Here is a 27,726-nt window from a genome sequence, read left to right as displayed (position 1 = left end):
CACTCTCACTCCTATGTTTTTGACAGTAAACTAATGATTTTGTTACTTCAAAATATACATATTGACAAATTCCAAAATTAAAGCCATCATGTAAATGACATTTGTATTCATCAATCAGAACTTTTACTGTTTCAGGCCAGTTCAGAAATGACCAGAATTAAGAAAATTCAGATGTTAATTTTTTTATCAAATACATCTGGCATGATTCTAAACATTACAAATTATACTGGAAGTATGTTTAAGAACCACTATTGTACTTAGTTGTGACTCTGAAGAACAATAATAAAGTTATTTGTGCTTAGCTAGATTAGGTTGATATAATGCAAAATTAAAAGCATTTGTTTCTTTTAACGATTATATTTTATAATAACATTTCTGCTACCAGTTTTTTCTTGAATTTACAATGTATACAATTTCCAGATGAAAGATATTTTCCTAATTAGTTTGTGAATAAATCATTTGAGAAACTTACAACAGAAGAACACATAAATGAAAAACAAATTAAACAATTGCTAATTTTGATTTTCTTAACATATTGGATAGCTAAAGATTCCATAAACCCATCTGTCTAATATATGTAATAGGCTTCATTCTGTTGGTCTAATTTGAATATGTGGTCATATTTTCATGAACCATCTCTGAAAACTTTTGCTAATCCTGAATATGATGTACAATGAATGACAAATTTTCAATGGTTCTTGATTGTGATTCTTGGTTCTATCTATTTAGGAACCTAACGAGAGACCTTATAAATAATAAAATCTTTATTTTATAATTTCTCAGAAATTAAACCTCATGCCCATAAAACATCACTAATATAAAGAGCAAGCTTTTGTTTACTTTATTTCTGTCATATCAGTGATGTCTGCAAGACAATCCCTGTTTAAGTTGGTCAGTATATTAAATTTTAAAGTAATACTGTGATAAAATACTGATGATTTCACATATATGAGAATGAGCAGTATTGACATACTTTTGAACAACACTTAACTGCTTTCCTAACAAGTCCAGAACATTTGTAACCTCTGAAGTATACTGACTTGAGACAAATGATTTTCATACGTCTTACTTAAACTACTTCAGCTTATAAAATAATTTTATTTTTAATAGTGATTAATAAATTACTCTCAATACAAATTTAACTTCAAGAAACTGTAAAAAAAACCAAAACCATTATTGCAGCAAGAAATATTTATCTTTTGAAGAATGCCTTTCACTTAGTACTTGATATACTTTATGAAGGATGAAGTTAAACTCTGGAAAAGAGGGTGTACAACATATAGTATGTCTACAGTGGTGAATATTGTTCATGTAATGACAAATGTTTAAAAAAAGGAAGACATCGTAAGTTGTTACTAATTAAAAGGAATCATCACGTTACTGCAACTTACGTTTAATATATTTAATGTTCTCAGCAATGCTGTTATATTTTATAGTTGCTCACATTATCACAATTACAGCAAAAGAAAGTTACCTGTTAAAATTAAAAGTAATTATACAAGAATTTACAATGTTTAAGTTTAATATATGAATGCTGGATATGAATATATCAAAAACTTAGCTTTAATAAAAAAGTGAAGAAATTTAAATAAATGTGAACTTGAGGAAATTTTTCAAATATTTCTAGTGTTAGAACTATGTAACCATCTAATATATCAAAGTAATTTATACCACAAAACCATAAATTCAACATTTAAAATTTTTAGCTAGGGTCATGATTAATGAAAATATATTGCATTCTCACACTGAATTTGTTTCACTAATGAAACAACTACATTAATTTTGTTCTGAAAGTTCAATGAACATTACTTGTTTCTTTCTCAAGTCCAGTGATCTATACTTGATACATTCTCTACATGTTCTTTAAGCAAAAAAAAACAATTAAAAACTATAAATTTTGGAGAACCAAATGAGAGTAAATTGTTGAAGTAGCCTGAGTTATTCTGGTCAATAGTGCACAAGATACAAAATTATTTTGAAAGAAAAACATGCAGTTATTTTTTGAAAGTATAAAATGCATACCAATTAGTTCAGTCATAAATGAGTTCAGATGTTATTTCAAGGATAGTTTTCAATTGTATGTCGACAAGTTTTACAGTATTGTGTAGCTGCTTCTGCTTTCTGTCTAGTCTTAGACTGTGCAGTTTTTCATAATCATAGTTCAAAACATTTTCTTCAAAACTGGACATTCATACTCTTGTCTTATGTCCAAAAATTTAGAGCAAGCAGAAGCAGTGATCATGAAACTATTCAAGTGGTATAAATGTTTTACAGTAACTTTCTATTTGTTGTTTTTCAGTAATTTGTAGAAGTATTAACATTTTTTGAAGCATCTTAAGTAATATAACTTTAAAGGCAAGAGATTGTAAAACAAAACAATACTCAAACTTTTGTACACCATATCCTGTTTCATCTAAAAACCTTACAAACAATATGAAAATTTCCATAACAAGCATACATTTATACATATAGATATATATGCAACAACTTGTCCAGGCAGACAAAAAAAATCAATTAAAAACATACTATACAAGGAAATCTTATTTCTTCAAACAGTTTCATACTATTTTTCTTTTACAACTAACAACTGAGTTTCTTGTAAAATTCATGTTTCTTTCCTCAGTTTCACAAAACTTAATGCTTTTATATCAAGATATGGCTAATCTCAGAGTTAAGAAAAAAAAGATGAAATTCACAAAAAATAAAGATCCCAGATTGGAATGATTTTTTTTTCCTATAAAAAGAGACTGGAAGCACCAGAGTTTACCAGAGAATATTCCATCATGTATAAAGCTTATCCTTACATGGGTGCATAATCTATCTGTACATACAGTTGTCGAACCCCCACCTGTGGAAGAGTAATCAACATTATTATCATTTACATTTTTTTTTTGCAGTGGATATTATATAATAAAAAATTTTCACTACAGAATATTCCAATTGAACTATATGTTTATGCACACAACTGCTCACAGACAATCTGGAAACCACATTAAATGTTTTCTTATAAAGAAGTTAAACCAGAAACTATTTACAGGGCAGATGCTTTTGCCAACTAAAATTACAGTACCTTGAATGGCTGCCATCAATTATTGGGAACAATTTTGTGGGACTCTTGTGCTAAACCATTAGGTTTATAAACCATAATTAATTTAATGTGTTTTTTTGTTTGTTTTTAGGAAAGAGAAAACAATGTTGTAACTATAGGTATTTTGAAAGCAGCACAATCCTATCATTTTAAATACAAACTATGAAAGAGACAAGTCTCACAAACCAGGTTTCAAGAAACACACACAATTCTTTATATGAAATACAAGTCAGTTATTAGTTGTGTATAACTGAGCAATAACATGCATATTAGAACAGAATAATAATTTAGTCAGTGCTATGATTTACTGCTTAAATAATGCAATTTGGTGCTAAATACTTACAAAAGTGTACTTGATATAGCACACTACTCACAGCATTTGAAATACCTTATGAGCAGGGAAATTCAACAAGTTTATTGTTTTAAACCTAACAGAAAGAACAATTCCTACTCACCTGGGTGAAGATATTGTGAGTATGACTAAGAATGTACTTTGCATCTGCATTAGTGGCAACCTCTAACTTCAAAGTTCCAATAAAAACATCACTGCACAAGGTCCAAAAGTGAGGTTCTTGTACACTGTACACTCCCTCTAACTGCATTACCTGTATATATACACAAAATTATTAGACTCTTTCTAGAATGACTTCAAATATAACAGAACTACATTTGTTTATCCTACAAGTTTAAACTCTTAACACTACATATATTGGGTTGAGGAATAATTCGCGAGCGTTTTTTCAAGTTAAAAAAATATATTCATAAATGAAACGCTTTCGCAAAATATTTCATGTCATTTGGTAGATAATTTTTTGCTCTAATAGATGGTGTGTTTGATTTTCATATGTCTTTAATTTTTGCTTTCATTTTCAGCTCATTAAATGGAATGTCAAGTGGACAAAATCGAGCATTTTCGACACCATCTGCTTTTTGCATTTAATTTCTTGCAATTTCGTTTAAAACAATGCATACTATATACCTAGGTATCACATGAAATAAAGTATCATAATAAATGTTTTGGGTGTAATGTGTTCATGCATTGAAGTATTGTATAGTCTTGCATGTAATGCTTGAATGAAATTATTTAAAAACGCTCACGGAATTATTCCTCAACCTAATATATAAAATTATTATTTATTGCTTCATTACTCTTTGAACCATGTCTAACTACTATTCATGCCAATAGAAGTTGTAAATCAATTCTGTAAGGTAATATGATAGAATAATGTGAGCAGCATGTTCCTCAAGAGCTACTTTGTGTGTGTGTGTGTGTGTGTGTGTGTGTACGCACATTCCATAAAATCTTTTTATTATATTAGATAAAATAAATAATGATAACTTTAACTAAGCTAAGGAGATCACTGTTTTTACATTAATTAAAATTATCATTAACTAACTATATTACCCACAAATTAAAGATATAAAACTGTTACTGCAATCAACAACATTAGCTAGATATCAGAATGTGCAGGCTTTAAATACTTTTGCTAGGTTGCCTACACAGACATGTAATAATTACAACTTTTAGCTTTTTTATGTATTGATTTCTGACATTAGTTGTATTGACTTCAATACACCAGTTACTTTTTAGTTCTGATCTACATATGTGGCTTATTTTTTTTATTAAATATTAATAATATGATACACAGATTTCCCTACTTAAAGGCATTTTAAATCTTTAACCTGAACAAAGAAACTTTACTGCTCACATGTAAATGACAAAATAGCTCGTTTCGTGCATGAGAACAAAAAACATGGCATTTCACTTGCCTAACAATCAATATTTTGAAATTATTATTGGTGATATATGGTCATGCTTTACCGATTAGTTTTCATAGTGAAATATCGCTTACTTTCTGATAACAGGATGGGAGTAATTTATCCAGTTCAAAGGGAGTTCTTTGCATCAGAACACAAACAGAATTTTTCAATAGAGGTAAAACACTGAAAATTTAAACAAAAATAATAATGCAAAATAGATTACTTATTAAATATAGATTTTGTTTTTAAAGAAATTAAACTAAACATGATATCAGATTCTCTAGAATTTTAATATAGCCTTCAAGTTTCCTTTGAGTATATCATAGAACATAAATAATTGGAATTATTATTTGAAAACCATGACTGATAATACAGAATATCCAAAGTTAATTGACTAACATAAGAAAGGTTCATATTCAATATACATACACAAATATGCATAACAAACAACACACACATATATGGGATTCTTTTTTTAAAATGAAACAACTCGCATTCACTTAAACAAAATATCCAGTTACTTCTTAATATTAACTTTATAAATTCTGCTCTTTAAAAACACATATTCAATCTACTTAAAAAACAAATATTCTGAACAGAATTCAAGCATGAAGTATACATAACTATTAAATGAAAATTCCTAACGAAGTCCATTTATTTATAAAACTTTATACAACTGGCAATTCATGTTGAGTTTGTCCTTTAAATATCAGTGTTAAGGAGCTAGTCTCATAACATAGAGCATAAAATGTTATACTTGCCTAAAACCAATCAATGTAGCTATAAACATTGAACAGATAGGATCAGCAATCATCCACCCAAACTGATTCATCAGAATAGCAGACACAATAACCCCCACACTGCCCAAGGTATCAGCCAGAATGTGAAGAAATACACCTACATTAAACAGAACATTTCCAATCAAGAATAACTCTGCTAAGTATTGTGAAAAACACTGGAACAACAACTGTAAAAATTTTCAGGTTAACAGATTAATAATTACAGTTATAAGCCACTTCATAACAATTAGAAAGATGCTCCTAGAATTAACACATAGATATAGAAAAAAAATTATGTTATAAGCCAACTTGTCAAAACAAGAGATTACTTCTTACGATAAACAAAGGACATTTAATATCAATAATCTAAAAATGTCAGTTTGTGGGTAAGGAACAGATGCTTTTATACAAAAGATTAGTTAATAATTCAATTCCCATACCTATTCCAATCAAACAAAAACATAACCATACTCATACAGTTTATTTAATACTTAATTTTATAACTGATAAATATAGTACAATTGAAATAAAACTAAATAACATTCAGATGTCACACAACTCCATAACATCTATGGTTTAATTTCACATAAGCTTACCAATTACATGGGCATATTAAACTCCACAAACCCTACCTTCCATAATTTGATTTTGTGGGGTTTCAGTTGACTTGTGATCATCCTGAAGTTTATCATCCTCCAATCCTAAACAATGTGAAAGGCCCACCATTCATTAGTCATTATATATTTTTGAAAGAAGAAATTTTTCACAAGCTAGAACAGTGCTTCTCAACATTTTCTGGTATCATTCACCCCTGAAAGTTTTTCACAACAGCTCACTCATATCAGTTGAAGAAGAAGAAGAAAAAAAAAAGTTGAAAAGCAAAATCCTTTACTATAACCTTAATATACACTGAACTAGAATAAATACCACAAAAAATATATGCATTTATCAAACTACAACTGGAATAATAAGAACTAATGATGTTTTTGCTCTTGAATTTGTTGTATAATTGATAATACTCATTCACCTTTCATCTTGTCATTCATTCCATCATTGTCTGTGATTCTGATCTCATTAAGTCCCCGAGTGAATCATTCAAAGTTGAGAAGCACTGAACTAGAAGAATAAATATCTTATTTCTGTATGGTCAATATCAGTATTGTTGAGACAAATGTTTATAACATACAGACATTCATGAAGGTAAACTTCATCACCAAAGTACTATGTGCATACAATTGTTTGATACAGGGAATGAAAAAAAATTTTCATACACTAACAAGGTACATACCAAAACCATGACTATGTCCATGTCCATGACTATGTCCGTGTCCATGACTATGGGAATGTGAGTGCGAGTGATCGTGTGTATGTCCTCCTAAGATGAAAAAACAAAAAAAAAACGATTATGATTAATATCCACAAAATTAAAAATGTTTGTATTTAATACAGAATATGTTGTTTTACAATGAAAGCATTAGGGTATGACAATATAGACCAAAACACTACATAAAAATAATTTTTCATGGAAAGTGGTTCCATATTTTACAAAAAATCTTTTCTTAATCTATATTAAAACAATTTAAACTAAATTATAAAATAGGAGGAAACCATTTGGCTTGTACATTAATATGTCTGTACAGTTATATTTACTTCAGAGAAAACCCTGTATGATGTTACTAAACTAAAGAAAATCTTGAACACTTAAATATCATTAAAAACTTTTTATAAAGGGTATGTTATTCCAAAATCTAAAAACTTCCTTGAGGTGGTAGGCTTCACTATGCAGGTGCTTATAACTCAGTACAATACTACTAAATTCTAGTTGTTCCTTAAGTTAGAGCATATTGGCACTGTAAAAAAAAGTCACATCTACAAGGTCTAATTAAATAGTTCTATGACTTCTTTTGTTACAAGTGCCAGTACAGAGGCATTGAGCTTTACCAAGGTGTGCAGAAAGTATAAATAGTGACTTACCCCATGAGCAACCCATTTCTCCAAACCTTATACTTGTGTTGCATAAAACATGTTCAAAAGATAAATGTATCTCTTGCCCCTGTTGTAATAAAAATGGTCATAAAAGAAGAATAACATGTTTGCATACAGTTGTGTGAAAAAATGGTAAAGGAGGAACAGAAATCCTTGAAATTTTAAGAACTGCCTTTGGTGATGACTGCTTAAGTAAGGCTGTAGTTTATCAGTGGATAACGTGCTTCCAAGAAGACTGGAAATCTGTTAAAGATAACCCACATTCTGGGCAACAATTGACATCGTCCACTGATTAAACAGTCACCAAGGTGAAAGAAAAAATTCGAAGTGATCAATAATTAACTATCTGCAAAATTACAGATGAGCTGGACATTTGTTTTGGATCGTGATTTTAACTGAAAACCTCTGCATGAGTCTTCATCACAACAATTCACCTTCAGAAACTGCTGTGTTTGTTCAAGAATTTTTGGCAGCTCTGCATGAGTCTTCATCACAACAATTCACCTTCAGAAACTGATGTGTCTGTTCAAGAATTTTTGGCAGAAAAAAACATTCCTGTGATACCACACCACCCCTGCATTCTCCCAATCTTGCTCCATGTGATTTTTTTTTCTGTTCCCAAAAATCAAAATTAAAGTTGAAAGGAAAGATTTGAAGAAATTCTAACCATCCATAATAATGTGAAAGCAGAATTTAGTTGCATAACAGTTGACGACTTCCAGCACTGCTTCCAAAAATGCCAGGAACTTTGGACCAAGTGTGTATCAGCTGGGGGGAGATTACTTTGAAAGGTATAGCATGTAATACTGGTGTATGTATATTTTTCTTTGGAATAAAAGTTTTAGAACATTTTAATCACATCTCGTATATTATAAAATATTTAAATATTTTTTATCTTCTGTGATGAAATAAATTAATAGTGTATGCAATATTTTAGTTGTTCTCCAAATTATTTTTTAATACCTATTTAATTTTACATGTTAAATTTTTTTGGCATAATCAAATATTTTTCAGCTATAATATGGTGCAAAGTTCGTTGAAAAAAAATACTTTTTCTCACTCAACAACATTTTGTTACAATTATCATTCACCATACAAGAAGGGGACTTTTATATAGAGTTGATATCAATGAGTTAGAACAAAGTTACACAATGAATTATCTCTGCTCACTGATTTTAGCACTAAAAGTCTACAGACTTATATTACTGAACAATCAGAAAGTGACTTACATTAGTAGCTCGATTACACATTTTAATAACTGAAATTTTCTTATAACCTTGATCTTCAAATATTAACTTCATATTTCAGTACAAAATTTCAAAGTAAGGGTTAAAACACAAATCACTGCCCCATGGTGACAGATTGGTTCTGTATTATTTGTTCCTACTTATGTACACTTTTACACACTATACTAAAGAATCCTAGTGTTATATCATCAGATCCAATTTTGTTTTTTTTAAATTCAGTATCATTACTTTACAGCAAGTATTTCCAATGTTTGAAGCAAAAATTGGTAAAACTGAACCACATTCTGCATTATGACCAAACTGTTACTACTCACTAATGAACAAATTATTTTAAGTCAAGTTTTTGAACTCTTAAAAAAAGATGTGTATACATGCACATGCTATAATTGGGCAATTTCACAGTTGTTTTTATGATTTCTTTATGTAAATTTAGTTATAATGTTGAAGACACTGTGACAGATTAATCTTTAGATTTCAAAAGCAATTAAATTTTATTATAAACAACTGTAAAATTCTTTATAAAATAAAGTCATATGATCTAGAAATTATAGCAAGTACACTTTCCTGAATAATTACTGTTAACAATATTTCTGCCAAACATTTAATATGTTGAAGTTCATAAAACAAGTGACTTGCTAATCACATCGATAATAAAAACTACATGAGAGATCCCTGTTTAAACCAAAATAATAGCCAGAGTCAAACTTAATACAGAAATCTTGGAATATACCAGATTTATGAAATTGGCCTATTTAGCACTCAACACAATATTCTGAAATTTTGCAAAATTATATCTTGAAAATCTAGTATTCATAGCACTGTCACTGAAAATACAAAATAAAATAAAAAATGGTTGCAAAGAATGAGTCTTTTGACTATGTATTTGATAAAAACAAAAGTAGGTACTATTTTTATCCAAGAAAAACTTTATATATTGTCAACTTATCTGTAACATAACATAAAAATAACATGAAATATGATGATTTGTGTTCTAAAATTATTTACATTTGCTCTTGCAGAAAAGGAGTTACACAAGGGAAAAGTAAGCGACTGTTACTCCAATTTTAGTACTTATTTTTCCAAGCACAATATTTCAATTTCTTGTCAAACCAAATGTTAAATGTCTACCTGCAATGATAGCAGTGTCCTAATCATATTTTAACACTACTATCTCTGCCAATGAAGGTAAACAGATACAAAATAACATTAGAAGAAAATTGAGTCAGTACAACGTGCAAATAGACAATTCTGAATGTTGAACCTTAAACTGACAGCAGAAAACAAAAAACTTTGTTGATTTCAATAAACCAGTGTCTTAACTGTACAGCACATTACAAATTTAAGAGTGTATCACAGATTATTAGTCATTCAGAGTCAATAAATTTTGTTCCCAAATATAATATAGAAGAACTGAGGTAAATTACTATGATTTTGTTGAGAGAGCCATAAATCATCATTTAAAATAAATACTGAAAGTGGTAATTACCCACAAAGGGTAATTTCTACAAAGGATGCAAGTAAGTCATGAATGATAACTGTTAGATATAGTGGACAGTTTTTGTTTGTTTTTAAATTGCTAACATACACATACAACACACACACGTATATAATACAGCATTCGTTATAGCAGAAAGCAGTGTTATGAAGAAATCAGAACAAGAACTTTTTTACTTAATCGGTTTTTGTGTCAGTGCGAGTACATCATTCACATATTAAGTAAATTTATCTATTATTCACACTTTGAAAACACCTCATAACAGCTTAAATATTGCTATAAGTACCTCCATGAGAATGTCCGTGTCCATGGCCATGTTGAAAGGCAAATATTCCTACCAGATTTACAAAAAGTCCAAGAACAGACACCAAAAATAATCTTTCATGCTTGACTTCTGGTGGCTCAATAGCTCTCTGAAAATGTACACTTTACAAGATCAGTCACTTATGGAATACAAAAATCAACATTACATTTCTTTTATTTATTTTACAATTTATATTTGACCATTAAATTCTACAGGAAGAAAAAATTAAAATACAAGTATATTTTATGCAGATAGAAATATTTAAGTTTACGTGTATGTAAAAACATTTCACTAATGCAACTAAGATTAAAAAAAAAGATTTTACACCTAAACCACATGAAGAAAGATTGTTTCTTCTCAAAGTTTACCTCAACAGCTTCTGAGAATATGAAAAATGCAATAAATAACAGGAAAAGCCCATTAACAAATCCTGCAATAACTTCAGCACGAACATATCTGAAATTAAAAATGGACAATCAAAACAAAAGCACAAAGCAATATTAAAAAAAATCCAGTCATACAGACAATGGTTAAACCTTTAAAAAAAATCACTATCCTAAATCACATTTAAAGAATAATTGAACTGTGTGTCACTTAAGTTCCAGTAATGAGTACAATCACATTAGTTGATTAAATGAACAAACTTAAGTACCTTACACGAAAAATATTTATTATATAATTATACAAAATGATACAGGTCCCTGAATTATATCTTATGCAACAGCAAGTTTGTTAATTTTATTGTTAGAAACAGGCTGAAATATGAAAATTAGTGGTTGATTTAAACCAATTAAACATTAATAACAATTGGTAACATTTTTTTAAGTTAAAATAAAAATATTGTAAGTTGTGCTTGTATAGATTTTTTTTTAATCTCTGTACATTTTACTGTTCAGAAAACATATGCAACAAAAAAAAACTGATGGCTTAATCTTTGTACACAGATATTTTACTGAAATAAGCTTTTATTTTGTACAATATAATTTTAAAACAAGAAGCTTGACCTGGATTTGTAGCTTTCATTTTGGACAACACAAATTACATGAATTGTTTCACACTTTTAATTATTTCAAACATTTAGTTTGACTGGGTTTAGCAACTGATAACCAATGAGAATACTCATGTTAAGTATGTTTGACTTACTATATAAACATCTGGCTTTTTCGTAACAATATTATGAAATAAGGATGTAATAAAAGTATTAAACCAATGCATTACTGAAAAATAATACTGTAATTAGTTATAATCTGGTTCATTTTAGCAACAAATTTTACCAAGAAAAAGTGAATGTTATGGTCAGTTTATAATTTCACACTGAACTAGATGAACTGTGATTTTTAAAAGGGAGCCACATTAAAAAGGTGTAATGTATAAATTAAAAAACTTAAATGGCATTAAAAAGATTAACGGCCTTTAAAAAACAAAATATTTCTAAGGTGGACAGTGTCACCATCACCAATAACACTGTCTAATGTTATGGACAAACCTTGCAAAAAAACATGCTTAAAATGGTGCTGTCATTGTGAATCATAACAATGACAAGAAAGTAAAATGTGGCTTATTGCAATCAAAGTGTTACATAAACTACACAGTGGTGCATCAGTTCCAGATAAAAGAAAACGAGTTAAAAACTCTGACCAATGCGTAGTCGAGTTGGAACAACTTCCTCTTTCCGATCCTTACAGTAACAAGATGGCCAAAGTCCAATATAGGGTTTTATTTGGGAAAGCTTGTTTTCCCATTGCTCACTCCAGGTCGACTGCCAGCTGGCACGGAGTTGAGCCTTGAATACAGGACCATAGTCCATGTATGGGACAGGCACAGCAGTGATAGTGCCAGAGCAGATAGACTTACCTGCAGTGTTGGTGAGCTCGTTCCTACTAATACCAACGTGGCCTGGTATCCAGAAAAACTGAATAGAAATAGATGTTAAAGAGAAATGGGCCAGTCGGTTTTGAATATCAGAAAGAAGAGGGTGTGAACTAATGTAAAGTGATTCCAGGACCAGTAGAGAACTAATGGAATCAGTATAAATGGTGCAATTTGAGTACTGCTTAGCTTTTATGTGGTCCAGAGCAAGAGAAATGGCATACAGTTCAGCAGTGAACATAGAAGCTGCAGAGGGGATTCTGTGCGCAACCACTGAACCACAACAAACCATGCCAGAGCCCACACAGTCACCTGATTTTGAACCATCTGTATAAATAGGAATGGAACAATAGTTCAAAAGATGTTCAGCAAATAGACAGTATTTCTAATCAGGAGTGTCTACTTTTCTCAGATGACTTAAAGATAGGTCACAATTGGGGACTGTAAGAAGCCATGGAGGGATGGGCTGACCAGTGGATACAGCAATGTTATCCAAGGTCAGACCCAATTCATATAACTACGCCTGGATATGAAGGCCAAAAAGAGCAATGGCATACTGGTCTGAAAAAGCATGGCCCATCAAGGAAGGAAAACACAACCCTAGATGGGATGCTTTGTTAAGGAACAAAGTTTCGAAGCATATAGTAAGACAGTTGCAAACAGCAGAGGTGCAAAGCTCTTAATTGGGGAAGTGTGGAAAGCCCCAGAGCAGAGCCAAAGTCCTTGATGATGAATAGGGTCTAGCATCTTTAAGGCTGATGGTCTGGCAGAGCCATAGATCAGTGATTCATAGTCAAGTTTCAATCAAATAAGAACACGATATTTAGCATATAACTTCAATCCACTCCCGAAGTGGTAGTACAGAGGGCACGGAGGATGTTTAGTGCTCTTGTACATTTGACCTGCAGCTGCTTGATGTGTGGTATAAAGGTTAGCTTACGGTCAAAAATAAGCCCCAAGAACTTAGACTCAGAGACCATAGGCAGCTCAACTTCACTGATACGAATTGTTTGTGTATATAGTGCTACAAACAGTTTGAGTTTAGACTGGTTGTAACAATCATATATTTAAAATATGGATTTCACAGTGAGTCTGTATATGTGTTTTTATTCTTAACAAAATAAATATGTAAAAAATTTCATTCAAAAGATTAAAACAAGACTTTAAACAAAGGAAAAACATTTTCCTGCCAGATCTGATAGCAAGAGAAGCAGGAGATAGATGGCCCAGCATCTCATAGTGTATATCATCAGGTCCAACCAATGAAGGGCCACTTTGAGTTCCACCAGTGTAAAGGGATGATTATAGTCATAGAGACAATCATCTCAAAAAGAAAGAGGTGATTGCTCTGTCCAAGTCTTGATGGCCAAGAAGGTGGAAGAAGAGGCAAAAGTGCTAGATACCTGGCAAAAGCTTTCACCTAGAGTATCAGCAATGCTCTGGGTATCAGTTACTTCCAGGCTATCAGAGAGCCAGATTGAGAGGGTGACAGTGATATTGCCCACTGACCTTTTGAATCTTGTCCCAAATGACTTTGCAACTGGTGGTACAGGATATGCTGGTTGTGAACTTAATTCAAAATTCCTTCTGGCTTTGACGTCTTATCCATCGAGCATGTGCATGGGCCCACTGAAAAGCGAAGAGGTTCGAGAATGTGGGATATCTACGGAAAGTATCCCAGGCTCATTTTTGAGCCTTCCGTGCCATCTGGCAGACAGGATTCCACCATGGATGAGGATATAGTGGAAAACGTGCTGAGGTTTTAGGAATACATTGAGCAGCTGCTTGTATAAAACAGTCAGTCGTCTATTGATGGCTTACAGACAATGGCAGGATCAAGTTCTGCGAGAGTAGTGAAAGAGGGCCAGTGTGCCTAATCCAGCTTCCACCAGGGCACACAGGTCGAGTGGCATCAACCATGGGTAGTCTCTCTCAAGATTATAGGAAAATGATCATTGTCTCGTGGATTATTGTGAACCCTCCAAGAAAAATGGGAAAATAAAGAAGGGGAGCAAATTGAGAGATCAATAGCAGTAAAGGGCTGACTAGGTGCATGGGAACAAGTAGAAGAACCAGTACTGAAAAGAGAAAGGTTGTGATCAGAGAGCATATGCTCTACAGAGTGACCCCTCCCTATCAATACCAGCACTTCCCCAGAGGAAATGATGTCCATTAAAGTCCCCCAGGATGAAAAAGGGAGATGGCAACTGTTCAGTGAGAACATCAAGGTCTGATTGATCATATGTCTCTCCAAATGATAGGTAGAGAGAACAAACAGTGATGGTATGACCCAAGGAAACACGGATGGCTATGGCCACCAAGGGTGTATCTAGTGGCAAAGACAGAGTGAACACATGCTGATCAACCAACAGTGCCACCCCTCCATGCACTCGTCCTTCACACAGCCTGTCATTTCTATATAAAGAAAACACCGAAAGGTGTATCAGCAGGTTTCAGAAATGTTTTCTATAAGAAAAGACAAACAGGATGGTAGAAAGCAACCAGTGTTTTGATGTCATCCAGATTAGAACGTAAACCTTGACATTTCCATTGTATCAGGGTGGCCATTTTTATTTACGTGTTGGTGAATTGGGCTGAGAACCCTTCTGTTTATGACCATGAATTTTTTCCTTGCTTTCCTTATTCCCCTCAACCACCAGGATCCTCTCTTCTCTTCACGAGTTGCTACGCAGGGCAAACATGTGGATAGATGATTAGATCCGAGAGGAGGTAAACTGAAAGAACAAAATCTTCCCTGAGAGGTCCCCTCACCATGTACAGGAATCCACACTGAGGGGATTGTAAAGGAATTTGATAGCATTGATGCATCATTTACTTTCATACTTAACAGCAGGATTATGGGAAACAAATAAATTTTCAGAGAAGTCATCTTCAGCTAAGTCAGTTTTATTTTCTTGCAGGGTGGTTGGTTTCTAGAATGAGTTGCTTTTTGATGTTGTGGAAACAGTAAACTTAAGTAAATTTAAGAGAAAGCTTGATAAGTATATAAATGATAACAGATGGCTTTAAGATTTTATTTATTTATTAATGATCTCAGTTTGTTTTCGAAGATAAAACTCCAAGTGATATCAGCATTTTAAGTACACTCTGATAAGTTTTCCCATGGGAATGAAGTTCAAAATTGAACCAAAATATGCTACTCGCTGCACAAGACAATGTAATATAATATGCCATTTGACATATTTTGAGCTTTAATTTTATATCATTGATAAATAATGCAGTATTGAATGTCAAAGATAATTACTGTCAATCCATGAATAAGAGGACATGACAGATTGATGTAGTAAGAAAAGTCTGATTTTCTATTTCATGGCTCAATAACCAAATACAATTGAAAGCTCTTCAAATTATGTTATACCTGTAAAACAGCAATATCAGACTTCCTTAATTTAAATTCTGTGCATTTCAGATGGTTGGAAAATGAATTAGAGAAGAGGGGGATACAAATGTCACGATCACCATACTCGAGTGAAACTAAGGATTTTTTAAAAACTATTTCCTTATAAGAGTAAGACCGTAACACTTGCACAATATTAAAATTTGTTTTGTCAACCACATTTTGTTACAAGTTTATTTGTATATTACAATATTACAGTAATTTAATTAGATTTTGAATGAAACTCTAAAAAAGTCATGACATTTACACTTTGATCTGCTTATAGCAACAGGATTAATGCAACCTCTGCCTGATGGTGCTCAAGATAATATAGAAATAATTAGCATTCTTGATAAATTGGATAATGAATAAATGTGGAATGTGAACACAATGTACACAATATGTGAAGTGATATTTTTATGGATGAGTTATGGACAAGATTCTGAGCTCTTTCTTTGTCATCCTTGTAGTTTAACATCTGTTGTAAGAGAAATACAGTATATGTAACTACATTTCGAAGAGTTAGTGGAAAAAATACCATTTTATAAACCCTTGTCTTTTAAAAGTCAGAAATGCTACTTTAATATAACAACTAAAACAATATAAATCATAATTTCCAAGACAATGATGTATCTATAATCAATCAAGAAACAGTCCTTAACAGATTTTAAACTAAAGATTGTATTACTATTATTACAGGAACATCATTTAAAATCACTAGATTCTTATTAGGACATATTACGCAAACATGTTATCACCTAATCACTTACCAAGTCAAACTAGTAATTATTTCAAGACAAAAAATGCTGGATTTCAATCTGAATGTGTGATATAACAGTATTAATATATTTTAAGTAATCCTAAGCAAGTATTTATAGATTATTTAAACATTTTCTTTAAACCCACCCATAGGAAAATCTATCATTGGCTCTCCACTTGGTTATCACAGAAGCAGCTAGCCCTGCCAACAATGCAGTACAGTCAAAGAACATATGAAAGGAATCCGATATCAAACCTAAGCTGAAAAAAAAAATGTAAATATACAGTTATGTAAAAAATTCAAGAAACAAACACACAGGATTCTCTTAACAGCTATTTCCAAAGTGATACAAGATAAAAAAAAAAAAAAAGACAGACAGAAACAATAAACACATTACTAAGGTTTGCAGTATAAATTATAATAACTCATGAGTGAAGACAAATATGTTAAATGAATACCACTGCATCTGCCCTTATCCAGTGCCAACATCTGTTAAGGTGTAAATCAGAGCACATAAGTGAATAATAATTATTGTTAGTTTTATTTAAGTTATATACCCTTGCAAAAACACCAACCTATGGGAAACTATTTATGATAGTAATAAAATTATTTAACGTACAGTGCTCAAACTTTTTTCATAAGTTTCACAGACAAAGAATGTTTTTATACATTAAAAGTGGTACTGTTTACTGAAATAATAGTTTTATAAAAACTCCAGTACTTCAGTACTACATTTCAAAATTACATCAATAAAAGATATAATCAAACATGCACAGAGTCCTATTGAAAGCCCTGTTCTTATTGTGAGGACAATATTTTATTTGAAATTATTCTATTTTAAAGAAATGGTTGTTTTATATACTAGTTATTTTACTAATTAAGTACTCGAAATGTAAAATTTTATGGCTTTTTGTTCATGGTACCATTCAATAGATGGCACAGGAGCTTTGGTTATATATATAGATACTGACATAGACAGTAGGTCCAATATGGTAAGATTGCATTCTTTTCAGTTTCGAATTGAAAAAAGATTTTACTTTAGCACTGTTTATTTATAATTTTCTTATTACCAATCTTCTTCAGTCAGTATACCTTTTTAAAGCAATTACTGAATACAACATAAGCACCGTCATGTCAACTAAGAAACTGTATTATCTTATATCAACATGCTTATCCTACTGAAAGAACTAAAAATTATCATGACATTTTAACCATAATTAATTTAAAAGAAAAACAGTTCAATCTCAGAATGAATTTAGATTATCAAAACTTTTACTTATTACCTGTTAGCATAAATGTTAGTACACAAAATGTGAATATATACAACTATAAATAGCCTAAGCCAACACCCAACAGATTGTAAAACTAAAATCACCTTTTTTCTAACCAACTTCAGTGAAAGAAATTTAAACCAACCCTCATATTTCAAATAACTTATCTGATAGCATTATTCTTATTGCTAGTATATCAATATTCTTTCTGTAATGAGACTTACTAAACAGTGTTCTAAATGATACTTGTTTATTATGCAAAGTTATCATAGTCTCTTGTTATTAACCTATATATTTCTAGGCAAACAGACCTTAGAAACCAATCTCTAGTCACCATAGAAATAAAAATAAAAAAGCTTCCAGTTTTTCTACCTCTTATGTTCAAACCTCTATTTTCTAAACAAAAGCAAAATTATTCTCACAGAACAAGATGTAGTAATATAATTAATCAACTCAATTTCTATACTCAGAGTATGAATTTATACTTCTCCATATTTGTTTTCCATGTTCTTAAATGTTCACAGATCTTGACAGTAGTAACAATTGTTGAAACAGCTGCATTTCTATATTAATTATTACTTATAACAAAATCAAAACTATCGAGTCCATATTACATACTTTACACAGATTTTGAAATGTCACTGAAGAACCTCAATAAGTTTAATTCACACAGAAAAGTATAAATATATAACTAGCCTCTACTTTTTATAACCAAATCAATTTTGACAGTTACCTTTTTCAGTATTAAAATAAAAGTCAACTTTTTATGTATTACTTTATCAAATGTGCTTTTCAAAACTTGAGTAAAACAAGAAGGAACTCTCATGATGACGAGAAACTCACTTGAAGCAAAAATGTATTTTCAAGACAGCTGGTATGTGTATTAGCACTTCAATTAATAAAGTACTTTAATTAAAATAAAGTGCTAATACTCATACCAGCCATCTTAAGAATACAAGAAGGAGCCCTCAAAAGCCATGGGTACTTGAAATTCTTTTATGCAGGATCAGAATAAATTAATTTAAGAGTTCTCAGATATATTCAAATACATCAAAATGGTTTGACCTCCTGAGTTCAAAACTGCAATTATATCTCAGATTAGTTAAGAGATGAAGGTATGAGATAAAACTTTGTACTTGAAAAACTCAGCCATTCTATGAGCCTCTATGCCATGACAAAAAATTAATGTCCAAATGCAAAATAGATAGTATAAGAATTCAAGCAAGAACAGACAAGAAAAATAAATTTGGTAAATTGGTTCCAAGCATTCTTTGTCAAAATAATCATTAAAATTATCACTAAATAAATTTTAAAAAACCATTAAAACAAGAGTAAAAGTTAAATCGATAGACCTTTCATTCATCTGTGGATCATCTAAAACTAACTTGGTAATGGTTTTAGTTATCTATCTCCCAAGCCCCAAAGGGACTTCCAAAACAACCAGAAGTGCTCAGAAACTTATTTCTCTTCAGCCCTGCTTGCAGAGTCCCACTAAAAATGAAATGATATCACATGAGGATATGATAGATACCAAATTACTTGAACTGGGTCTAAATTAACATTAAAAGTAAATGCGAGAAGAAAACTGTGAGACATGCTTTATGGAATGAACAATTGATCATCCCTTAATCTCTCTTTATAAAGTGAAGCAATCTATAGTAATCTCTGAAGCATGACAAATCCCTCCCTTTCAGTGATATTTGACAAATACACTTGACTACATAAACTAATACCATCCTAAATTTTTTACAGCTTTGGTTTAACTATATCCAATCAGGACTAGGAGTTTACACTTAAAACTAATTTTTAAACAGATCTGCAGTTTTTCATTTATTAAGATTTCTTATTACCTATCATTTTACAGATTACACAGAAGAAATACTGTCTTCACCTCCAAGTACAAAAACACAAGCAAAGAACTTCTGGAAATAATCATTCCTGTCAGTCTGTTACTAAAGTGTTGTAAAATACTTAAGTTCAAAACGAAACTGTATTAAAAACTTCTTGATCACTTGTTATTACATGGACAATTTGCACATCTGGTATGTCAGCTTAGGACCAGTATGCCTTTTCATACTACATAACAGCTTATTATACTGTTATGTGAAACAAATTAGTGTTTTAAGTGCAGAAACCATATTCATAGGCACTGTATTATTTCCCAGTAGTTAGTATAGCAGTAAGTATAGATTTACAAATGCTAAAATAAGGGGTTCAATTCCTCTCAGTGGACTCAGCAGATAGCCCACTGTGGCTTTGCTTTAATAAAAACCACACATACACCCAGTAGTTAACAAGAGATTAAAAAAAATTAATATTGAGCTACTTCTCTAAACATTCACTTTAATACATATAACTGAGCTTCCAAAAATCAAAACTTCTAAATGTAATGTGTGATAAAAAAAAAAATTATATACTTATGACACAGAAAAAAATACCTGTTTGTCCACACTCCATATAAAAGTTCAACAAAAGCAAAGGACAGATTCAGAATCAGAAACAAAAATAAATTTCTAGAATTCTTGTCAGAGAAGATCAACCTGTAACAAAGAAACAAAATGATAATGAAACTTTTATAACTGTATTTTACGTACAACAGATACATATATTTATTCGAACACCACAGCCAGTCATTTTTAATGCTGCACGTAATAAAAATTATATTGTACTAATTAGCATCAAGTATTTTTGTTACTAGGTTTTTTAAAGTAACATTTTCTCGCCCTGTTACCAATATTTATGGTGAAAAAAATCTACAAGTTACTTATAACACAACATAATCTCATTGGAATAACATGGGTCCTGATGGTCCATCTTGGCTATCCAATCACCTCAACTAAACTAAAGCTATTATAAAGAAAAAAAAAAAAGTCAATCCTTATCATTCATATCCTTATCAAGCTCTCTCTTAAACTCACTTAAATTTACTGTCTCCACAACATCTAAAGATAATTCATTTCAAAAGCCTGTTAGAAAAATAAAACTTAGTTGAAGATGACTCCTACCCTGCCAAAGTTTATAGTTGTGTACCCTGGGTCCAACTATTTTCATGGTTAATTATGAAAAAAACAAACCATCAACACTACCAATTACCTTTATAATTTAAACACTTCAATCACATTTACAGATGTTTGATTCTCTCAACTATAATTTTCTACCTCTTTGTTGGTCAAGCCTGATTTTGCATAATTTCTTTCAGTTACCTATGAAATGCAGTGAGTTTAGGGTGTTCTATAAGACTTATAAACTATATTTAGCTTCAGGTACAGTTTACCACTCATTTAGGACTGTACTATCAAACTTTTAATTCAGACAGGCATCCATCATCAGCAGCAGTAGCACTTTATTAAAGAAAGTATTTCACAAATGCCAAATTTCTCACATGAAATCTCTATTTAGTTATTTTCAAATCTTCCTCATAGTACTTGAAGCATTCTGATAGCCACATCAACTAGATATTATTATTAAGAAAAAAAAACAGACACCCTATGAAAAAAGTTTCAACAAATTTATAAGGGAAGAAAATCATCTTTTAAAATATGTGCTTAACATCTTTTAATCAAATGACAACATTCAAGTTGCAAATCAAAATATTCTGAAAACATATTCTAACACTGCTAACAATATCTCTGGGTTTCATCATAGACCCTTTCTTTTCAAAATTAGTGATATTAGTGGCAATTATCCAATCAATAGGAATTATTTCAGTATTGTTAACCATCTCAAAAATAATAGTCAAACCTTTTCTAATTCTTCACTAAGTTCCTTAGAAATAGCCTTTCATTAGAATATAAATATCTGGCACAGACATTCCTTCTCATCTAACTTAAAATAAAAACAAATTAAGTAATATTCTTTCCTTTAACATTAAACACTCAATCACACTCAGTCAAGAAAATCAAGGACAATTGTTATTCAGTCTATAACAAGTTTTAATAAAAACTTCAAATGTAATAATTATCCCTAGCACTCAATAGCACAACTAAACTTCTAGCTACAGCCATTATAGTAAATTTTTCTTGTCATTACAATTTCTTTGAATGGCTTCTTCTAAAAATTCAAGTATTATTTTGCTACTTTTTTTCATTGCCATACATTGAATATAGTTGGTTTAATGACATTATGAGTTAAAATATGAAAACACTTTAATATGCATGCACTTTAGTTTTAATGCATAATTTCATTGTTTTACCCTCAACAAAATTTCGTATGAAACATTTCAAATATTATTTCCTAATGTTAAACACACAATCAAGCAAGCTTACAACACAAGAAGTTTGTTACACCATAATGAATAAACAGATAACTAATGCTAAATACAAGTGCAAAATATAAGTAAAACATTAATATATAACTTAAGTTCTGTGCAATGGACTTAATGTTACTGTTAGTATTAGTAACTCATAAATATAGGATACTAACCATAACATGGTATATTTATATGCAAAAACGGCTCGTTTGGGTTGAGAAAATATTTTACATAGAAGAGCGAACAACGTTTCGACCTTCTCTTGTTCGCTCTTCTATGTAAAATATTTTCTCAACCCAAACGAGCCGTTTTTGCATATAAATTTCTCAACAAGTGGGTTTCTCGACATCACTGATAACATGGTATAAATTATTGTGCTCCAAGTGCTAGCAGTACGTAACTAAGCAATTTGACTTCGGGGGTATTTTTAAGTTACTAAAACTAATGATATTAAAAGTAGATTTTATGTATTCATCACATAAGTATTTACAACTTGTTAAGTAACAGGTATAAAACTAAGCTTATATCAGTTACTTATGAGCACAATAATACACCAATAATTAATTGTACTCATAGTGCCGGTAAGTGCTAACTGTTATAAGTTATAACGTACACTGATACTACGACTAGTCTTACCTCAACCAACCTCTGACTTTTTCTGAAATACGAAGACCTCTTGAAACTTTATATTCCTCATCATCTACATGTAACGGCAACATTTAAAAAATGGTTTATCTTACTGTTTCAACTTCCCCAATGTTGGACTTTATTAAATTACTAAAATGGTCGCTCGTAGCAGATGACACTTTAGGCTTAACTAATAAGAGCACGTCAGACAAACTAAGCCTACGCTACTCTATAATGTACAGGCCCTTTACCATAGAACACTTACATAAACAACCCAGCATTTTTCCATGATGTACCATATTTAACTTTGTTGGTACATCTCGTATGTTCATGTGGCAAAACTTTTATATCCCATAATTCTCTCAAACATTTTTTGTTAATATTACTAATTTGAAGTAGAAGAGCGTTATGTTTTAAGAATTAAAGTGAATAAAGACGCGTGTGTGTGTGTTTATGTGTTTTTCTTATAGCAAAGCCACAAAGGGCTATCTACTCAGCACACCGAGGTGAATCGAACCACTGATTTTAGCGTTGTAAATCCGGAGACATACTGCTGCACTAGCGGGGGCGACTAAAGACGCATTATATTGTTAATATATATCTAATAGGAAAATTACCGTTTTACTAAGTGAAAATAGTTTATCTTACGACAAGAGATACAACACTACAATAATATAAACCAATTTTTCAGTTTTCTCTCAAAAAATATTATTACTCTGTTGGAAATAGAAATATTTACCATTAATTGTTTGTTTTGAATTTCGCGCAAAGCTATTCGAAGGCTATCTGCGCTAGCCGTCCCTAAGAAGTGTAAGACTAGAGGGAAGGCAACTAGTCATCAACGCCCACCGCCAACTCTTAGGCTACTCTTTTACCAACAAATAGTGGGATTGACAGTCACATTATAACGCTCTCACGGCTGAAAGGATGAGCATGTTTGGTGTGACGGGGATTCGAACCCGCAACCATCAAATTACGAGTCGAGTGCATTAACCACCTGGCCATGCCAGGCCTTACTATTACTGCATATCAAAATAATGTAAATTAAGGACATATTTATCAGAATATTAAAAAAGTGCATCCTGTGTACTGTTGAAACGTGCAAGATATACTTAGACTAGTTTTAAAACTCACAATTGAGAAGAGTTTATAGTATGTAATAATAAACTGTTATAAGCTATTTATTTAATACTTTAAGTTATATGTTTATTAAAAAGCGCCTGACGTCAAGACCGAAAGTTTCGTAGTAGTTGGCGTAGAATATCTAGAATGTTCTTAATTTTAAACACTTAGAATCTAATACACTCATGAAGTATAAAGAGAAGAGAGTAAATCATAAAGATAAAAAAGAGCGAAAAATATTAAGTTGTGATTTGTTGGTAGCGTACCACTTATTCAGTAAAGTATTTATATCAGCGTTAGTTATTGTGTGTACTCATCTACTCGATCGATTAGTTCTGAAAGTGAAGTGTCAAACGTGTAACACCAGACAGATGTACACAGAAAAATATTCAAGAACGAGGTACGGAGGAAAGAAGAGATTTAACTAAATTCTAGAGGATTTGGAAAGCCTTGCTCAATTATTTTACGTGGTTGTTCCACGTGAAATGATAGATTCATTGCAATGTAACCAATTTATGAGTCAACACCCTGAGAATGTATCTCAGAGCAAAACCAAATCAAATAAATGAATAATCAGGCATTAAAAAAACAAGAATTATCTGACTTTTTCGCACGAAATTCAGAAATACTTCATCTGACCAAGTGAGATAAGAGGTTCATTATTTGAAACAAAAATCATCCATGAGTACATGGTTTTATTGATGCAAAAACCTTGCAGTATCTTTGTTGAAACTAATTTTACACTTACAATAGTCTGACCTTATTCAATTGTGAAAGATATAAAACTTCTTCCGGCAATGAAGAAAGAAACTCAATTAATTGAAACAGTGAGGAGTTCCAAAGTTACAGCAAGAGAAAAGTTTAAAGTCACTTTTACTATAAGAAATTTCTCTACATCTCATGATGTGATGGTAAAATGGCAATGAGTAAGATTACACATTGTGAACTAACTTAATGTTGAGCTACAAATGTGAAGTTAAGTTATATTCAAGTAGCTTTACAGTATATGACCAGGGGCGTAGATTTTTTACACCCGATTGGGGGGATAATTTTTGCAACCACTTATGTGGACTGTTTAATTTGCAAATTGGTAATCTCTGATTACGTGAACCTGAAAGCTGTAAACATGCAGTCACAGAGTAATCTTGTTGTCACGATACTTCAAGGTTTCCATGTAGGTTTGTATAAGTGAGGTGTTGTGAACAGTTTTCAAAATGTTAATAGAATAAAAACAAATGTGTCACAAATTAACTGCCACATGAATTTATTCCTGCACACTGCACAGTATAAAAGATGGCCATTATACTTGACAAGGTTACTTATAACTTTCATTGCATGAATTACATTTTCAAATATTAATAAAATTAGTAATTACCCTTGATAAATTTATATCTGCTGAAAAAAAAACTGTTCATGTTGTTTGATTAAAATAATTAAAATGTTTTTGCAAACTCTTGAAAATTACACATCAAAACAATGTAGCACATAATTATTCATACTTTTCATTGAAGTAAGATTCATTTAGTCCTCTAGTCTACATGTTCCCAAACGTAGACCTCCTTTGTGATGATCTGTTTATCAATTATTTCATAAGCTCTTCTATATTTCTCTTGTCGACCTCAACTTTGTGAGTGTGACAAACTGCCACATGGTTGAGGCGGCACTGAGACATAGTTGACCTTAACAAAGATTGTCTTGTATTTGCCTGAACTCTAAAGCAAGACACCAAGTTCATGCACTCACTGGATAGAATCTCGAACACATTCACAAGCTTCAGCTGCATGTTGCATTATTAAATTAGCCTTGTGTGCTCTGCAGTGAAAAAACAAAGCTGACGGTTGCTTCTCTTTTATTTTTGCCTGGCATCCACTGTACGCACCACTCATGTTAACGGCTCCATCATAAGTTTGTGCTCTTAATCTTAACAGTGGTAAAATGAGTCTAGTCAGTACATCAAGTATAGTCGAGGATATTGTTTCACCAGTTGTATTGGAAACACTGTACAAACCAAGAAATGTCTCGTGGACGTCAAGGTTCTCATCTACGTATCGTACACATATTGCTTCCTGTTCGGCACCTGTAACATCTTGAATGCCATCAACTATTAATGCAAAGATTTTACTTTGCTGCACTTCGTGTGCTATGTTCCTCAGTATTTGATGGCTGAACATCTCCATTATTTCATTCTGAGCCTGGGGTGATGTGAATGTGGTTTTCTTTGACAAGTAGGCCGTCAATTCAGGATCTTCCTCTTCCAGGAGCTTCATTAACTGCAGGAAGATCCTCTCCGTATCAGTATGTCCACGTAATGCTAAACCTTTATCATAAAGCACCAGCACTTTATCAAGGCGGTGATAATCTGAAATTTCATGGATTAATGATGGCCACAAACTCAGGTCTAATGAGTCCTGTTGTAAAATCGAGGCTCAGACTAAAGGGAGCGGAGGGAAGTGATAGAGGGCGCGTCTGGATCCGAGCGGCCCGAACTTGTCGTTAACTGTACACTTAACGTACACTATGGTCAGCGATTCGACAGCTAAGGAGAGAAAGGCGTTCGACAATAAAACCGGCTAGACATGCATAAGAACAAATAGCGTAGGAAAACCGCACAATATACACAAAAGATTGAAGAAGCTACAAGCTACAAATGGCCTGCCATATCTAGATCAAAGGAGTTTACGCTTGGGAGTAATATTTTCGAATTTCATGCTCTGTTCAATATGTTGTGATGAAAATTTTACTTAATCTTACTCTACGTACAAGACGTAGGTAGATTCTGTGATAGTGCTTGCAATCCTTGCATGTATACTTAGGCCTACTTACGAACTATCGCTTAGATCGAAAACTTAGAAGCACGCCTATATTAAAGATGTACATTTCGGCTACTGAAAAAGCCTTCATCTAGGCCTAATTATGTAATTCAATTGGTAAGAACACGAGAATCACAAGAACAAACACACAGTTTGTTGGCCTGTGATGCAATAAAACAATCCAACAGGCCAAACTGTAGAGGGGATGATTGTATGCACCATACCCCCACCTAAAATGAAGGGGGGTGTATACCCCCATACCCTAGGATCTACGCCCCTCTATATGTCCAAAAAATACCTGCACTACACGGCAATTACTACACAGACGATGAACGTCCAGTGATTAAGGAGAATGTGATCATTACATTACCGTCAAGTAATGAAATACTTATACCAGGAATTATTAAAAATAAATCTGCATATAGTGACTTGAGCGTAGTGGAACCAAACACTGCAACATCTGCAAGCGTGATGACTGAAAGAGCTCTTGTGGGTTTGAAAAATATACTTGTCAAAGAAGACTTTACCGAGGAAAGACTTAAATCAGTTTGTCATAAAATAAAACGTCACAAAAAGATAATCTTACAAGACTGGATTTCATCAAGGTGATATGGTATGGCTGAAAAATTATTATGACAGGAAAAGACAAATTTCAAAGTTAAGTAAATTATCGAAAAGACCACACATTGTACAGAAGAGAAACAATAATATGCTTTATAGAATCCAGAAGGACAGTCAAGTAAAAAATCATTCACAATGATTATCTTTAGAAATATGTAAGGGAGAAAATGGCCAACTGAGTAAGTCTAGAGAAAAATATGCCAGTGCAAATTCTACCTGTGTGAGAACCCGAATTTCCTGTCACTGATATTTCCAGAGGATCAAAGAGAGAACCACCAATGGATTTGCTCAGCCATCTGCCCAAGGAAAGCTATCCAAATAGCATTACAGCAAGTGACAA

The 27,726-nt window shown here is 31.9% G+C and overlaps 1 protein-coding gene across 3 annotated transcripts; it reads right to left on the bottom strand.

Moving 5' to 3' along the window:
* Positions 1-752: 752 nt before the first annotated feature.
* ZnT86D (solute carrier family 30 member 7) lies at positions 753-23,130 on the bottom strand. Of its 3 annotated transcripts, none has more exons than XM_076499780.1 (11): positions 22,843-23,130; positions 20,396-20,497; positions 16,833-16,946; positions 11,029-11,116; positions 10,643-10,769; positions 6,917-7,003; positions 6,261-6,329; positions 5,611-5,746; positions 4,942-5,032; positions 3,544-3,693; positions 753-2,848 (listed from the first exon to the last, which is right to left on the bottom strand). In XM_076499780.1, the coding sequence occupies exons 1-11, from the start codon at positions 22,923-22,925 to the stop codon at positions 2,801-2,803; spliced, it is 1,095 nt and encodes a 364-aa protein (XP_076355895.1). In that variant the 5' UTR covers positions 22,926-23,130; the 3' UTR covers positions 753-2,800. The 3 variants fall into 3 exon arrangements, with proteins under 3 accessions (XP_076355895.1, XP_076355896.1, XP_076355897.1); XM_076499781.1 differs by lacking the exon at positions 22,843-23,130 and adding an exon at positions 22,380-22,528; XM_076499782.1 differs by lacking the exons at positions 20,396-20,497; positions 22,843-23,130 and adding an exon at positions 19,310-19,440.
* Positions 23,131-27,726: the final 4,596 nt, after the last annotated feature.

This window comes from Tachypleus tridentatus, chromosome 4 (assembly GCF_004210375.1).
Source record: "Tachypleus tridentatus isolate NWPU-2018 chromosome 4, ASM421037v1, whole genome shotgun sequence".
Classification (NCBI taxonomy): domain Eukaryota; kingdom Metazoa; phylum Arthropoda; class Merostomata; order Xiphosura; family Limulidae; genus Tachypleus; species Tachypleus tridentatus.
Note: the sequence above shows the minus strand (reverse complement) of the source record. Positions and strands in the feature narration are given on the sequence as shown.

What these genes read in the sequence shown, in the direction of transcription:
- ZnT86D (XM_076499780.1), bottom strand. Translation starts at nt 22,925, where the DNA reads ATGTTGCCGTTACATGTAGATGATGAGGAATATAAAGTTTCAAGAGGT. An exon ending in AATGATAGATTTTCCTATGG is followed by an intron (nt 11,117 to 16,832) that starts GTGGGTTTAAAG and finishes TTTTAATTTCAG; the next exon opens with ATATGTTCGTGCTGAAGTTA. An exon ending in TATTCTCAGAAGCTGTTGAG is followed by an intron (nt 10,770 to 11,028) that starts GTAAACTTTGAG and finishes GTACATTTTCAG; the next exon opens with AGAGCTATTGAGCCACCAGA.